Source organism: Coturnix japonica, chromosome 11 (genome assembly GCF_054131305.1).
Source record: "Coturnix japonica strain WE chromosome 11, WE-NBRP24, whole genome shotgun sequence".
In the NCBI taxonomy this organism is placed as follows: domain Eukaryota; kingdom Metazoa; phylum Chordata; class Aves; order Galliformes; family Phasianidae; genus Coturnix; species Coturnix japonica.
In genome coordinates, this window is record NC_140673.1 from 23,649,263 (window position 1) to 23,665,266 (window position 16,004).

A 16,004-nucleotide genomic window follows, 5' to 3' on the forward strand; every position below is an offset into this window, starting at 1 on the left:
TTCAAATCTAATGGAATTGTCACTGAGTTATAGGAATGTATTTTTGCTTATAGTAAGTCATAATTAAACGCCTTCTTTTTCACTCCAAAATTCTTCCTTAAAAATAAGAACTGTTAGGAAACACAAAGCCAAACTTCACAGGACATGTATTCTGTCCATAGCCGGACTCTCCGAAGCCAATATTTTCAATATGTTTTGGTGATTCCACTTTTTAACCTGAGGGATCTGCAGGGTTTCTTAGTTGCAGGGTGGTTTACTCACTCCTGTTGTATTGTAGCCAATGAACGTGTCAGAAGGACCATGGAAGAGCCGGCAGTAACACTTGAGCTTAAAAGGTGAAGGCCTACATGAGTTACTGCCCTTCAAATAAATTCCAGCAGAAACAAGGGCTCTGTAACCTCCCGAAGCTCACAGCATTTACCTTTGGGGATTTTGTCACAGCATTTACCTTTGGGGATTTTGAATTTATCATCCTTCTTGTACCAGAGGCAGCCTTGCTGTGTGCTCACTGCTTTCACAGGATATTCTGTGTCTGGGCAGTCAGCAGCCTTCAAAGCAAAGTCCGTGGCTGGCAGAAATCAAAACCAAACCAAAAGCACAAGTTAGTGGCTTTCACAGACAGCCAAAACACATCACAGTCTTCAAAATTATCAGTAAATACATTTTTCTCCTCCCTGTTTGCTACATTATACGTGACAGAAGTTGCTTCCCTGGGCCCAAAGAACATTCATTTTTCAGCTACCCAACAGAATACTGGCTCACAAGTTGCACAGAAGGGTAACACTATGCTCCATATAGGCTGTAAATTATGGCTCTATGTTCTATTTGGTTTTGGCAACAAACCCAGATGCTATTTACTTTCAAAAACAGCAGATTACACAAATAAAATTCCCCCTCGTAGGTGCCCACAGTCTGTGTTAGTTCTCGCTGACTGTGGGGGATCTGTTGGTGTCGTACAATATTTAAGTTCACACTCTTTATAAAGTCAGCTTTCCAACTTACACATAAAAAGTTATTAAATAAATGGGAATTCTGTTCACCCAAATTTTATTTAAATTTGCAAAAAAAAGCTGATGTTCAGATGGAAATAAAGATCACTTCTACATTAACCATATTAACCTCTTAAATAAGTTACCAGAAGATTCCATCCATGCTCAGGTGCCTTACCTATATATTTGTTCTCTTCTGGAAGGTGTAAATCCTGATTTAACTCAAAGTCACTGGCCCATAAATCACTCCAGTACTTGTCAATATCTATTAATAAATATGAGATAGATTTAGTTCAGCAGGAAGTAATGCTTTCCCATTTCCCAGGTCAGTCACCTCCTCTCTTAGCTCCTACTATCTCCACAAACATCTGCACCATGGTAAGATTCCTTGTGTCATCTGTTTCATTGTGACTTTTTCTAGCTCCATTTCTAACAGCTCCCGTGGAACAGGACTGAAGCAATCTTATTTAGAAGTAAATCAAAGCTGCCCAAATTAGTGATCCAGGTTCCAAGATGCCCCGTCCCCCATTATTTGTGCTTATTTCTCTGTTCAGCTCCTGACCTGCAGCCAAGCAGATCACTGCCACCTCACACTTACAAAACCAGGGAGCAGGAACCAAAAGATACCCAAGACCCATTGCAGAGCAGGATGACTTGACTAATGACAAAGTCAGTTTCTCACTGGGGATTCTCTCCCCTGCTCCCACGCGGTTTGTTTTGTGCTGTTCAGATGCACAAACCAGGCGCTCTTTATGTTTCAGCCATTGCTTTACCTTCCATGCTGTACTGCGTTCCAAACCACCTCTCCTTTAGGTGACACTGGCCCTCGTTGGCTGCAGACAGCAGAACAAGGTTGGCCCTCTGAGGACTGAGCTGGTTAAGGGCATCGGCAATGATCTGTAATTTCAACACAGTGCTTCAGTTCACACACAGCTGAGACTCCTTCATCTCATGTATGAACAAAACTCGTTTCTTAAGTATTTAAAGTGACTCAATAAATACAAAACCTCTGCCTGTAATATGCCTAATTATACGTCTTCATATGCCTGCATTATATAATAAGCCCATGTTTTCCTTACATTGAAACACATAATCAGAGTTCAAAGAACATTCACCTCTGGCTTGTACTCAAACAGGAGTTGGTCTCCTGTCAGAAAATCCTCCTTTGGATACAGCTGCATGTTCTCACAAAGGCTTTCCACGTAATCAACGGGATCTGTCTGAAAACAAATAAGTAAAGCTATTTTTTGCATAACCAAAAGTTAAAATATCAATTTCCTGGTCTGAGCAGATCTTGGAGTGGTCACGTATGTTGACTGTGAGTTACATGTTGAGTCTGGGATGGCATTTTGTTTTTCCACGCTTTGCTAACAAATTCATAGGAGCTGTATTGCAATAATAAGTAACGCCACGCTACACTTTAAAAATGCACCTGACAATTAGTGAGAACTCATCCCAATTAAAACAATGTGCTGCTCCGTTATGCATTACTTTGGGTTGTCGGCAGCAATCCCTGCTGTCTGCACCACCTGCAACTATCGCTGTCCTCTGTTATTCAAGGGCCACTCAAGACACTCAATGTTCTCCACCTGCTCTTCTAAAGGCAGAGCTGTGGATGGAAGGATTTGCTACAGATGATGCTTCCAACATCCTGACACTCAGCACTGGCAGCAGTAAAAGAGCCTGACCAGATTTGGAGCATCTAGAAAGAAAAATATCTCCATCTCCAATATTGCCTGTTCTATTTCTTTTTGTACTTGTTGCATTTGTGTACTTTAAAGAAATCAGAAAAGAGCTTAGAATGGAGAGAATGAAAAGAACACGGACCTGTTGAGGAAAAAGCTTTCTGTAAAGCACAGCCCCGTTAATTTAAGGGCATTGTCTGTCTGTTGTTGAATAGAACTTCAAAAACATGGTTCAAAATTTAAAAAGCAATAAAATAAATCCTTTTTATGCTTTACCTACATGCCAACAGAAAACAGTGGGTGAATACCTGTTCCTGGTAGTGAAATTCATTCGCTTCAATCTTCTGGATTTCTTCCCATATTCTGTAAATGAGGGAGGAAGGAATGCCAAACAGACAGCAAATCAATGCAAAGAAACACCGCAACTCCACAGCCTTCCACAGATCTGCCTTAACACATCTATTAAACCAATGCACAAGTACACCTGACATCTACACTAGTTCACCTTATTGAAATTAGCAATCAAAAACAATAAATCCAACTAGAACCACTAAGCATGACCTTTTAATAAACTGATTATTAAACTTCAATACAGGCACGTTTCCCACACAGACAAGCTCTCCTACTGACTAGTTTATGCCCCAGGGACCCACCAAAACATGCAAGCTCTACAAACAGAAGGTTAATGGGGAGGGAGAATCTTGCCAATAGCAGATGGAATGGCAAACACTTGCCTTTTATCTGGCCCTCTTTGCTGCAGCATCTTCATGTATTGGAACACAACATGGGCCACCTGCAGGCAGGAAGGAATGGATTACTTTTTCATCCAGTAGGAAAACAGTAAGAAATCCAGTTACAGTCTATCATACCTCATAGAAATGTTTGTAACCTTCATCAGTCAAAGTTACAGAAATGCTGAAGATGGAATATGTGGAGTTCTGTTCAAATCCTGTCTCACCATTTCCTCCATATAACGCAAGAGCCCAAAATCTATGGAAGAGTTAAAGGCATTTATTAATAACCCATTTCAGCTTTATCGAAGCTTAGTTACAATTTGCACATCATTACTTTATTTCAGTGCCTTTCAACCTATTTCCAGTTCACACCAAGTTTTTCAACATAAAAAGGTAAACCTCGGGATACAGAACTTAAGAAAGAGAGCAAAAAAACCAAATCACCTTTTGGAGTTCTCTTAAAAATCAGGCATGGTGTTACTGGTCCACCAAACACAGACCAGAAACCACCTGTATCACTAGAAAATACATTAAAAAAGGCAGACTAGAACTGACTTCACATATATATACACACACACCCTCCTATATATGAAACATATATATAAAAATCAGTTTACTTTTATTTTAATCACACCAAACACTAAGTTATTATGCTTTAGAAATACATACTTTTTCCTAAGAAAAGAAAGGACGCTGCCTTTGCCTTCATGCCCCACCAACCAGGAAATATAATGAAGCGGCTTCACTCTAGAAGAGAATTTAAAAGTAAAATGCCAGGAGGTGATACTTTTTACAGCAAGAATTCAAATTGCTGCACAAACAACTGCAAACACACTGACTGTGCCTTCATAACAAGCACTGCATTTCCAGGTAGCATCAGGGTAACAAGCTAAGGACGTGGGAGTTCAGAACCCGATGGCTGCTATGAGTCATGAGGAATGATTTGAAATCAGCTGTGTATCAATGCCACTCAATTTATAAAAATAATCATATTTGCACCAGTTTAATTCATTTTAAACGTGTTCTTCCAGCTGACCCAAATCTATAGCACAAACAAGTGTGATTCTTCGGCTTCTTGGGAAAGGCAATACAATTATTTACAAGCACAGTAGAAGGAAAACACAGCAGCACTTTTACCTGTAATACTCCTCCTGTGGGGGAAGTGCCCAGGTGATACTCAGTGAATGAACTTTCCTGATTGGAACAACTAGGCAGAAACAAACGTACCGAGTATAAATACATAATCAGGAATAGAAATTTAAAGTAATGCAGGAAGAACAGTTAAACGTTAGTCAGAGCCAAACAATTACTTAAATTTTCAGAAAGCAGAGGAAACATGCACCCATGTATTCAAAATGTTGTAACCAATCTACTTTACTTACCTCTGTAAAGCTTGTGAAATTCTGGTGTGTCAAAAGGCTGAGTCAGATGGGCAAAGCTGGGCTTGGGCAAACCACTTGAAAGGAAAATGACAGCATGGTGTTAACAGGGAAGACTGGAGGCTACACTGAGAAAACCACTTGAGTCAGCACACACAGCTCTGAAGCAAGGAAAGCAGAACAGCAGACAAGCAGAAAATGGCCCTTAACAAAGAGTGCAGTTCAGGACTCACCCAACCCAGCTGGAAGGAAACCCATCATTCACTTGCACTCCCCACAAAACTGAGTAATTACCCAAGATTTAGATTAACCCATCAACTCCTCCCTCTCCTTCTCTCCAAGGCAGTAACAATAAAGAGCTCACTTTCCTAACAGAAGGCCAACAGCAGCAGCAAACTTTCCCCAGCCTCAGATTCACAAAGGCCAGCCACACTGCCTTGTGTGGAAAGGGAGCAAGAGAAGGATGGGGGTCAGAAAGACAAACGTGTCTCTGTATAGCACCAGACACAAGTGCAATTCCTAATCACTAGAGAGGTAAACATCACACAAAAGCAGAAACTGAAAGAGAAAATTAAATGCTTTCCAAGTTAGTTAAGCCTCTGCAGAACACACTTTTTAGATAGGGCACTGCAAGAGAGTTACTAAATATACGTGAGTTCTAATCATTTGCCACCCTCATGACATTAAAAATCTGAGAAACTGAATTTATTTTGCTCTTAATTACTCTTGGCATAAAGCAAATAAAAGGAAGATAAAATGACAAACTAGGTTTAAGTGATTCACAGTAAAATAGAGGCACCAACATAAATTAAGCAAACACGGTTGAGTCAGCACTGCACAGTGTGCATGTTCAGTGAGTGCTGTGTGTAAACAAAGTCTGCCTGAAACAACCAATGTCAGCCTTCAATTTTCAGAGCTGTCCATTTTCTGGATAAGCAGATGTTAATTTCCTTAACGTTTCCATTAAGAGATACGAAAAACAAACCACCAAAAACAGTCATTCTAAGCGTGGAGAGTGTTATAATTTGCAATGCCTTTACATATCATAAAAATCTTACTTATTTGGGATCTCGGAGAAGATTTCTGTCACCCACTTTTCCAATGTATCCAGTGTTTCTATTAAGGAAGATAAAAAAAAAGAGAGATAAATGTAATTTCCTGGAGAACTAAGCCAGATTCCTCACCCAATCTCATGTTATTTTAAAAGAGGCTCTAATTCAGCACACCTGAAAATTGCAACGTTCTGAATTACCAGCTTTAGGAGAGTCAACCCCACTGAAATACATCTTAGGTCACACCTGTTTTTGTGTAATCTCCTGAGAAGTCAGCATCAGACAGTCGGGACTTGAAGTGCAGCTGGTGTGACTGGGAAAGAATTGCTGACTTTGGGATCTGCCAAACCAGCAGTTCCTGCAGGCTCACCCCGTCCTCCTCCATCCCGTACAGTCAGCAGCTCTCACACATAAATGCAGTGCTACAAATTCATTTTCCCCATCTCCTTTTCTATAGAAGATGCATTAAAAACCCAAAGCTTGATTTTTTCAATGACCAGAGTGATTATTACAGTGGTGTCTAATGCCCTCTGTTTACAGTCTAACCAGAAAATAAAAGCATGGGAGAAAAGGAGAATAAGCAGCTCAGAAATCACCCCCTCCATCTTACAGACAGAAACTGGAATCAGGTTTAGGCATTCAGCAAACCCCCTCAGCACAAATCTGACTTGACTGTACATAGCTGTGTTTTCAGCACGGCTCTATACTACAAAATGAACTTCTAAGCAACTCCTTTCCTTTTGTCTCAGCAAAAATGGCCCTGAAGTCTGGAGTTATTTGCTGAAATTCAATTCTATTTGCAAATAGTTTTTCAGCCACTCAGAATGTAGATCTATCATCCCTAGAGAAATGTGTATTATTTTAAAACCTCCCTCAAAAAAGCTCCATCCAGTACAAGACAACCAGGACACCAAGTATCATCTTCCGTTGTGATTCAATATCCACAGCAGGGAAAGTGGCAGCATTAAGTCACTTAGATCGTCTGATGCTACAATCCCACGAGCTTCTCTTCTAAATACAACTTTGAGGTTTTGCCTTTTTAGTTAATATGGAACCTACACATCCATTTCAGTCACAAATTCTTCAAGAAGTGTCAGAATGACACCAACACAGCACAAATACTTAAGCTCTCATTTGGAAATCAGGCTAAAATCTGCATATAAATACTTCCTGCAGGACAGGATAATCCACAAGTTCAGCTTTACCCCAAGCCATTGTAGTTCCAAGAACACTACCCCAAGAGCAGCAATCATCTTTTCCATAGGGAACAACTGACATTACCTTTAGATTGGACAACTAAAGTCATGTAGTGAGCCGAGTAATGGCGCTGCCAGAAGTCCCTCAGTCTCGTGTAGGTATCAATATTATTCTTTATAGGCTCGTGTTTGAGCGTATCTGCATTACCTGCAAAAATTAAAAGGTAGATATGTATATCCTGGTTATGTCAAGGACAGATATACTGAGAAATTCTTCTCCCCTGTCACTGAGCCTAGTCATGATGAGCACACTAAAAATACCTGTGAGAAATTTGGAGTTAAAGGAACTTTAACTGAAGTTTATTTTTTCCAGTTCCTAGATAAAGACAGCTGATATTTCTATGAAAAGAAAGGACAAAGTCCTCCTGTATTGTCAGATCACCCACACTGTGTACTGGACAGCTCACTCACTGCCACCTGCTTGTCCTCACCAATGGAACTTACAGAACAGGAGAGGGGGAACAGAAAAAGGGGTGGAGGGGGGAAATGTGACATAGTGCATGTCACTATTGAACTCTGAACATTACCTGCATTTCAAAGCTGGATAACTCCATTCCATACTGTACCCATCACAATGCAAGTTATACACCCAGCAGTGTCATTAGAGTGAGGGAGCTCTTAGAAGGACTCTGCTGCCCAGAACAAAAAGGACAAACTTCTGCTCCCCTCATGTAACAGTGAAGGTCTGCTTCTGCAACCTTGACAGTGTATTATTTGCCTTGAAAAGCCTCACTAGACTCAAATCCAAGAATACATTATTTTTCCATGCAATTTCAATAGCAAAAGCAAGCTTGAACAAGACAGAGATGAGTCAGAAAGCACCACCTTCACCTTAACAGAAAGTTACGTGATTATCTGCCTATGGCAACCTGCTTCCAACATCAGCAAAAAGCAGTAACTGCTGCTTTTATTCTTAAGGGCTTTGCTATAAAACAAATACCTGAGAAAAACCAGTGTTTGCTGTGTTAAGACAGCTCACATCAGGGCATCTTCTAAGCATCTAAAAGTTTAAATATTATTGTTGCTGTACAACACAAATTCAAAACTTACCCCAAAAGAACTTCTTCATAGGATGTCCAGGCCTGGCAAGACTCCCAAACAGCATCTCCTTCCTGTTTGCATCGGAGGGTCTTGCTAACTGATACTCTGTTAAAGATTTTGTAGTGACAAATCTAAGAATTTGGAGTCACGTTCCCACAGAAAAAAAATAAACTCAAAACACAGACGCAGTCTAGAATATCTTTTTTTAATTGAAGATGAAATAGTAAAATAGAATAAGAAACAGGGTGTGCGAGCAGTGATCAAAGTAAGCCAAGAGGAAAAAAAAAAAAAGTAATTCACTGCTGAGAAGTAAAGAAAGGGATAAAGCAGGAAAAGCACAGAAAGCTCCAGTTTGTCCCGTCTGAATGTCCTCGATCTGTTAATTTTAAGGGGAATACAAGGCCATTGGTATTCTACAGACAGGCCCTGCAAAAAAGGCCAGAGAGCTTTGGGTACAAAAGGGACATGAGGAAATGAAAACTGAGCAAGGTATTTCCAAAAATGCAGTTTTGCAATCCGTTTAATCCAAATATGACAGAATTAAGAATTCATCCTCTGCAATGAATGTTCTGGTAATAAGAAACATGCACTGCAGGGCTGTAAATTCACTCTTTGGATTGCATTATTCTGCAGCCAGTTTATCACGGTGACACAGGGGTAGGCAGCACACTGCTGCAGTGTCAGCACAGGCAAAGGAGTAGAACTGCACGATGAAGGTAGCACAAGTGAAGGTGTAAAATAACATTGAAGAAACTCCACCTTACATCACAAGACAGGTCCTTGTTTGTATGGACACTTCTTTAAATTGGACTGAGCTGCCCGGGTTTTCTTACCAGAGGACAGATGAAGAAACAGGTTTGGAAAATACATTTGAGGCAAATCTGCATTAGGAGAAGGAGACAAGTCCAGCCACCCTGACTTATTGCACCAGCCCCAGAGGACTGGAGGGAACAGTGGGGCTACGCTGGAGCTACTGCTATGTTGTTCACTGAGGATTACCCAGGTGTTGTGTAATTGTGCTACCAGTTACTGACTAACATCCTGAAATTAAAAATGAGCCTCTGAATGATGGCACCATGCTCAGTGTTTTTCCCACTATCAGCCACTGATATCCATGAAATTAAAAACAACAACACCACTAAGAGTTCAGTGTCTCTGTCCAATTGAATGAACTTGACTAAAAGGTAAAGGTAATCCCAACCAGAAACCAAGAAAAGATCTTTAAAAATCGGCACTTAAAAGGAACTCTTACCACTGTCCACAGCCTCAACCTCTCTGTCTATTGCATCCCTGATCATCAGCGGGTGAATAAAAAACTGCGCCCACCTATGGAAGAGAAGAAATTGTACTTTTCAGTGGGGGAACACGGGACTATCCACATTTACATCCAAGAATGATCGCAGCAGATCAGACCAACCATCCACCTAATGTGGCTCCTGGCTGTAACAGCAGCCAGCACCAGGTGCTTCACAAGGAACATGCAAGAATCCTCAGTTGTTTGGTGTGACCCCTCATTTCTGTTTCCCCTCCACTAAGTGAGCTGTTGTGACAGACTATAAGTATCTTTTTTTCATTCTTTTTCACTTTCAAATACCTATACGCTGGTAAAACCTCAGGCAGCACTTGGTAAAATGCACAAGCCCCAGTTCTTGGCTTCATGGGAGGAATAGATTCTGATCAAAATAAATTCACAATGGTGTCTGCTCTCCTCCTCAGATATTTCACAGTGACAGCAGACATGCCCTCGTGAATGAATAATTCCTTCCCACTGAAGGAAACCACTCACAAGGTGGGGCTGCAGCATTAAGGCAGTAGGTTAAGTAATTCCTCACAAATCATAAGCACGCTTCACTGAGTAACCAGGGCTGGGTTAAATGCACCATTGTGAGGCACACACTGCACCACAACACTCCAACTATCAGCTTTACAGACTACACTGAGAAACAGCAAAGTCAAAACCCAAGCCCCAGTTCCAAAGGACAGAGCTTCCAGAGGATGATTCATCCACCAGGGCTCCATGAGCACTGAGAGCAGCTGTCACCTTGCCCAAGATATCTCCCATCACCAACACTACAAGCTTAGAGGTGGCAAAATTATCCAAGAGCCACAGGCAATTGGACTCACACATGGATACTAAACAATTCTACAGCAGGCTCTGGATACACGCACAAACTCCATTAACACCCAAGCACAGGTTTTGTAAAGTTACCTATCGAGGGCTTCTTTGAAGTACTTCCTCTGCACATCGAACTGGAAGACGGTCCGCTCGCAGTCAGTGGAGGCGTTGTCACTGCCCCCATGTTTCTTCAGGAATGCATCAAACCCATTCTCATCTGGGTACTTCGAACTGCCCATAAAAACCACTGCAATGGGAATCAGCAGTTACCACAAACTAACAGTAGCATTTTAAGATGCCTCATCAGAAACTTTCTGAGGTTTCTGTACCTGTGCTGTGTGTTTACCACCTGCTGCTACAGAGAAAAAGGTTTATAAAACCACACGTAACGTTTCCCTCCACATTTAACAGAAGAGCATGCATTAAGGCATGGCCTGATAAATGATGAGACACCTCCTCCCGCATTAAGAGTTCCCAACTAAGGCATGATTTTCATACAAGGACAAATTTATCTAACTAATAAAAATAAATGCCAGGTAGCTGAAACACAAAGTACCAGAGGAATTCAGAGCCAGCTAGCACTCATTTTGCACTTGGAGAAGACAAAATAAGAGCAGATACGTACTGTGTTCCAGGAAGTGTGCTAATCCAGGCAGATCTTCAGGATCAGAGAAGCTGCCAACGGCAACGCACAGGGCTGCTGCAGACTGAGGAGATACAACAGCTTCAGTAAAAGCTGCTTTGAGAAACATTCCAGGAAAATGGCAGATGCATGAGACAAATCAACTGGCACAATAAAAAGAACGAGTCTGAATGCCTAACCACGAGGATTCAGAGCACAAGGAAGCTGTCAATAACACTTTTTTCCACCTTATTGCTTTAAATACACACCTGCTTTTCTGTGCAGCCTCTCTTTCTCGTCTCTTCCTTTTCAGCCAGCTCTTCTAATTCACTGTCATCGGGATCATTGAAATCCTCATTACCTTCTTCACTGTCATCATCCTCATCCCCCTCATCGCAGTCCTCATCAAAACCTTCTCTCCCATCTTCGATCTCTGCTCCAGAGTCATCTTCATCACTTTCCCCTTCAGATTCATCCTCCTCCTCCTCGTCTTCTGAAGATAACGCACATGGGGCATCATCCAAGTAATTCAAATCCGAAATTAAAAGTGCACATAAGCCATTCTGCAGTTTGATATACCTGAAAGAACAATTATTTGCAATGGATACACCTGGCTCCCAAATCCTAATGTTCAGATGCATTAACATTTCTGCATTTCCCATAACAGTTCTGTCTTTTTTAACTGAGATTTCCTGATAAAATAGAAGCAGCTACAGTGGGCAGCTCTGCAGTGGAAAAGTACAAAGACTACTCTGATATTTAACAGCTAAAAGTGTAAGGAGCGAGCAGCTACAGGCAGAAACAAAAGCTCTTCTCCCTGCAGTGCTCAAGACATTGATTTAGGCTTTTATGCCTCTCTCTGAAACAGACAAGCTAATAGCACCTGCGTAAAGAAAGGCTTTATGGACCCAGAACACGTGAAACCAAACATCAATAGACTACCATGCTTGGCATCTCATCACATAGATTACACGGATGATCTAAGATATTTGTTTATGCCTCAAAGTAGGCCATGGAGACTCTATTTTATTTGATTTTACCAATGCTTTCCATCAAATGGGGTACACAGACTTGGCAGACGTGTGTTAAAAGGGCACATCCCCACAACCCTAACAAGACACAGTGGCTTGGGTGGACTGCTATCAAGAATCAACTCACACAAGTCTCTGTGTGCACATACATAGATGTGAGTATACCTATACATGTTATAAAGTGCGTACACTTGTCTATAATCTTCTATCCAGCACCACTCATCCGATCATAGTGCTGCCAACTGCAGAAATACAGCAATTCTGGATCCAGAAATCACTTGACCCAATCTAAAAACCAGCAGCATCTGCTCCAGTTTAAAGCCCAGAGGCATCAAACTCTGGGGGCGTTCAAGACCAGGCTGGATGGAGCCCTGGGCAACCTACACTAATGAGCAGCAATGCTGTGCACAGCAAGGGGGCCTGAACTGGGTGGGCTTAAAGATCCCTCCAGCTCGAGCCACTCAATGGAAATAACCCATGGGCACATCCCACTTCATAGAGAAATGTGATCCACAGAGCAAGGCTGAGCCAGAGGAGAACATTGCATGTGGCCACTGTGTTAATGAGGCAGCAGAAATTACAGAGCAGATTTGCACATCAAGCTCCAGGTAAACAGACAAACCATCAGCTTGAAAATGGCACAGACAGCTATAGAATGTCATGGGCAGGTGTGGAGCAAACTGCAACAAGAAGTTCTGTGTCAAAGAATCACACTTCTTAAGACTACAAAACATTTAATAGATGTGATAAGCTCATAAATTGTGACTGCTCTGGCCCCGTGTTTCCTAATCACTAACGCCTGACCTACACACAGCAGCACCACAGGTTCCATACAAGCAGGTGAAAGCACACCTGCATTTCTGTTCATTGAAACCACAGAGCAGGGTGTAACGTACAGAAGTGACTGACTGCAGGAGGTGCAGACAGTGCTGAGATGTCTGGGCACAAAGCCCATCACCCACGTGTCCCAGAGATCTGGGATGGAGCAGGGTGTTTGTAGCACACACGTCACATCACGCAGCTGCAGCACTTCTGAATGCACAGCAGAGTCCTGGAGCCAGCAGCACTGGGCACTGAGCTGCTTCAGCCATGGAGGATGTCAAGCAGGAGCTACACAGTGTAAGACTGATGCCCCCACATAAATTAAAACAACCGTTTGATACATTACACATCACCACCAATTTATGAGCAGAAGAGAAACAGAGTACGTGCGTCATCCAATCTTCTGTCTTTAAATCTCAGTTTGAAACACAGTTCTTGGAGCAAGGCCTGCTTTGCTTCCAGCAGCGATGAAGCTCCCTGCCCTGAGGGCAGTTGTGCATCTGTGCCGCACACGTCTCACCTGTGTAGAACACAAACCAACCCAACCAGACACAGCTCCTGGCTTCCACCTGAAACCTCCTGTTATACACAGGGTTTCTGAAAGACCTCGGTATTCATCAATCCCACGGCACATGTAACTGCGCTCTGCAGTCCCACGCACGCACCGGAGGCCCCCGAGTGTCAGAACACACCGCAGTGATGCTGCCCGAGCTCCATCCCCGTTACAGGCAGCAAATAGAAGGTTCCTGGGCCGGCAGCCCCTGCAGCGCGGAGCTCAGCCCCGGGGAAACGGGACAAGAAGGGAGGAGTCAAACTCCGTCACGGCCAATGGTCAGCTGGGAACTGACCGGCCAACGTCACCGAGCGCCGGGCCCAGCGCCGGGCGGGACGGGACTCACAGCGCACGGGGGGAGCCGGGGCTGCGGCCCACACACACAGCGCGACACGGGCCGCGAGATGCACCGGGACCAGCCAACAAACGGCAACGGCGCGGTGTCACCGTGACTGAGACACGCGTCACAGCCCGGAGCTCAGCAGGGAACGGCTGGGGGCGGGCACGGAACGCGGCTCAGCCCGGACACACTGACACAGGCCGTGATGCTCCTTCCCCCTCCCGGTCCCCCCTGCCCATCCCGCTGCTCACCGGTACTGCTTGGGGTCGCTGGGGGATTTCACGATGTCGGGGTCGCCGCTGTTACCGCCGAGCTCCCCGCGCTCCTCCTCCTCCCCGTGAGGCGAACGGCCCCCGGCGTCGCGGCCGCTCGCCCCGACCTGCTGCCCCACGCTGAGCTCCGGGCAGCCGAACTCGGACGCCGCCTTGTTCCTGCCCGGCATGGCCACGGCCCAGCAGCGCCACAGCCACCGGGATGAGCCGCGAACCGGCGCTGCCGGCCGGGCCCGCTCACAGCCGGGCCGCGCCAAGCGGCACCGCCGAGCCAAGGCCGCCAAGAGCCTGCGCGGGACACTGCGCATGCGCCGCTGCCGCCCCGCCGCCGAGCAGGAAGAGGCGGTGACGGTTACCGCGGGGACACGCGACCAACCCGGACCAATCGCGGGGCAGCGCTCGGCCGGAACGCGCTCTGATTGGCGGAAGGAACGCGGGTGGGGCGGGAAAAACCGCCTTCCTTCGTTCCCTTCAACGACTGGGCCGAGCACACGCCGCTCGAGCCTGACGCGACCAATCAGCGCGCGCAAAGCTGCAAAGCAGGGCGCCGTGCAAAGCAGCACCGAGCGCCGTGCACACACTGAGCGCCGTGCAAAGCAGCACCGAGCGCCGTGCACACACCGAGCACGGTCCGTGCTGCGGGCGCTCCCGTTTCCAACAAGCCCAGCCACCCGCTGTGCTCTGTGCACACACACACACACACCCCAGCACACCTGGTGGCAGCACTCCGCTTTATTTGGCAGTTTCACAGGGTTTATTTCACCATTAATACAGCAGTTTTCTTCTATATCCACCCCAGTTGTGTTTTACAATCGCTGTTTGAGCAGTGCAGTCATTGACAAAAGGCAGGTGCTACACAGTGCTACAGGTTCACAAAAGCAGGTCCTTGTATTGCAAACACAGGCTCACAGATGGAGCTCCACACACACACAAAGCTTTGTGGTTCAGTATGGATAGATATTCAATACAACAATACTTTAGATGTTGAATATTAAACATGATCCATCCCCATAAAGAATCACACGACGTCTGTAGCGTAGCCAACAGGATATCGCTGTTGTTTGTCATTGGTAGCTGTGTGCTATTCAGCACTTCTAATACACATAGCAACTGAACCTGATACCTTAAAATCCACCCTCACATGTAGCACAGAGTTAAAAACCAGAATCAGCAACAAAACGTGGAGAGAAAATCTAACAATAGTGGCCATAATACTTTGGCTCCTGCTGTTTGTCTGTCTTACACAGCACAACTTGCCTCATTCATGCCAATTCCTCATAGCCATCATCCTGCAGCTCATCCACCACCGAGCAGCTGACGAGTGGATCCAAACACATACATCTGCAACACTATATGGATGCTTTTCCTTCATTCAGTGTAACTTGCACATTAACACCGGGTGCACTCATGATATTTATTCAGTGTTTGCTTTTAAATGATCAGATAATAATATATTAATCACTCCAGCACGTTAAACATACCAGTTTCCTACAACAGAGAAACTTCTGCCTTTGGACTACACGGTAACGCACCACCACAAACAAAGAGAGAAAACTGAGTCAGGAAAGGAGGAGATTTCTCAGCAAGAAAAGGTCACTAACATGAGCAGTTCTGCTGTGAAGGGGGTGGGTTGTCTGTGAGCCTCACGTTCCTTCCCGAAGTGCCCCTGGACGGGTCTGACTCTATGCTCTCTGACATCTTGTCACAGATTATATCCACAAGGCGCTCAAACACCTGCCTCACGTTGATGTTTTCCTTGGCACTAGCTTCGAAATAGTCAAAACCTGTGAGAAAATGAATACATTAAAAACAGTAAGTCAAGACTGAGGATATAGATGGTTTTTTAAATACCTTTTTTTATTATTATTATTATTTCTTCCCAGAATTCACCTTAAGAAAACAAGATATTGACAATTCTTAGGCTCAGTTGACTCTCACTGTCTCAGAATACTGAGCAGAAGGGAAAGAGAAGTCTTAAGTGACAGCTGCTGCTTGTAGACTGAGTACAAGTAGGCACTTACCCCATTCTACCCCCTTTAAAAAGTCAGGGAATAACAGGGAAATTGGTGGTGGAAATGTACGTAAGCTGTCTAACACTGGTTTAGCTTTTGC

General features: G+C 44.2%; 2 protein-coding genes across 15 annotated transcripts in view; both read right to left on the minus strand.

Moving 5' to 3' along the window:
• Window positions 1-14,191, minus strand: part of NRDC (nardilysin convertase) — a 90,680-nt gene extending 76,489 nt beyond the window's left edge. For 5 of the 7 annotated variants that reach the window (XR_014932839.1, XM_085511701.1, XM_085511697.1 and 2 more), the window contains exons 1-18: window positions 13,872-14,191; window positions 11,144-11,453; window positions 10,878-10,959; window positions 10,346-10,499; window positions 9,389-9,462; window positions 8,146-8,241; window positions 7,121-7,243; window positions 5,846-5,903; window positions 4,791-4,864; window positions 4,546-4,615; window positions 4,078-4,155; window positions 3,544-3,664; window positions 3,409-3,467; window positions 2,983-3,037; window positions 2,105-2,209; window positions 1,763-1,886; window positions 1,168-1,254; window positions 422-568 (exon numbers count right to left, since the gene is read on the minus strand). Coding sequence is in view for 6 of the 7 variants with exons in the window: in XM_085511701.1 (XP_085367827.1) it covers window positions 422-568; window positions 1,168-1,254; window positions 1,763-1,886; window positions 2,105-2,209; window positions 2,983-3,037; window positions 3,409-3,467; window positions 3,544-3,664; window positions 4,078-4,155; window positions 4,546-4,615; window positions 4,791-4,864; window positions 5,846-5,903; window positions 7,121-7,243; window positions 8,146-8,241; window positions 9,389-9,462; window positions 10,346-10,499; window positions 10,878-10,959; window positions 11,144-11,453; window positions 13,872-14,062 (2,008 nt within the window). In the remaining variant the exon portion in view is untranslated. The remainder of the gene's footprint in view (window positions 1-421; window positions 569-1,167; window positions 1,255-1,762; window positions 1,887-2,104; window positions 2,210-2,982; window positions 3,038-3,408; window positions 3,468-3,543; window positions 3,665-4,077; window positions 4,156-4,545; window positions 4,616-4,790; window positions 4,865-5,845; window positions 5,904-7,120; window positions 7,244-8,145; window positions 8,242-9,388; window positions 9,463-10,345; window positions 10,500-10,877; window positions 10,960-11,143; window positions 11,454-13,871) is intronic. The other 2 variants (XM_085511698.1, XM_015870565.3) reach the window with 1 other exon arrangement.
• Window positions 14,192-14,609: 418 nt separating this feature from the next.
• RAB3B (RAB3B, member RAS oncogene family) overlaps window positions 14,610-16,004 on the minus strand; it is a 38,532-nt gene continuing 37,137 nt past the window's right edge. For all 8 annotated transcript variants that reach the window (XM_015870582.3, XM_015870580.3, XM_032446159.2 and 5 more), the window contains one exon: window positions 14,610-15,676. In XM_015870582.3, the coding sequence (XP_015726068.2) occupies window positions 15,489-15,676 (188 nt within the window). In that variant the 3' untranslated portion in view covers window positions 14,610-15,488. The remainder of the gene's footprint in view (window positions 15,677-16,004) is intronic.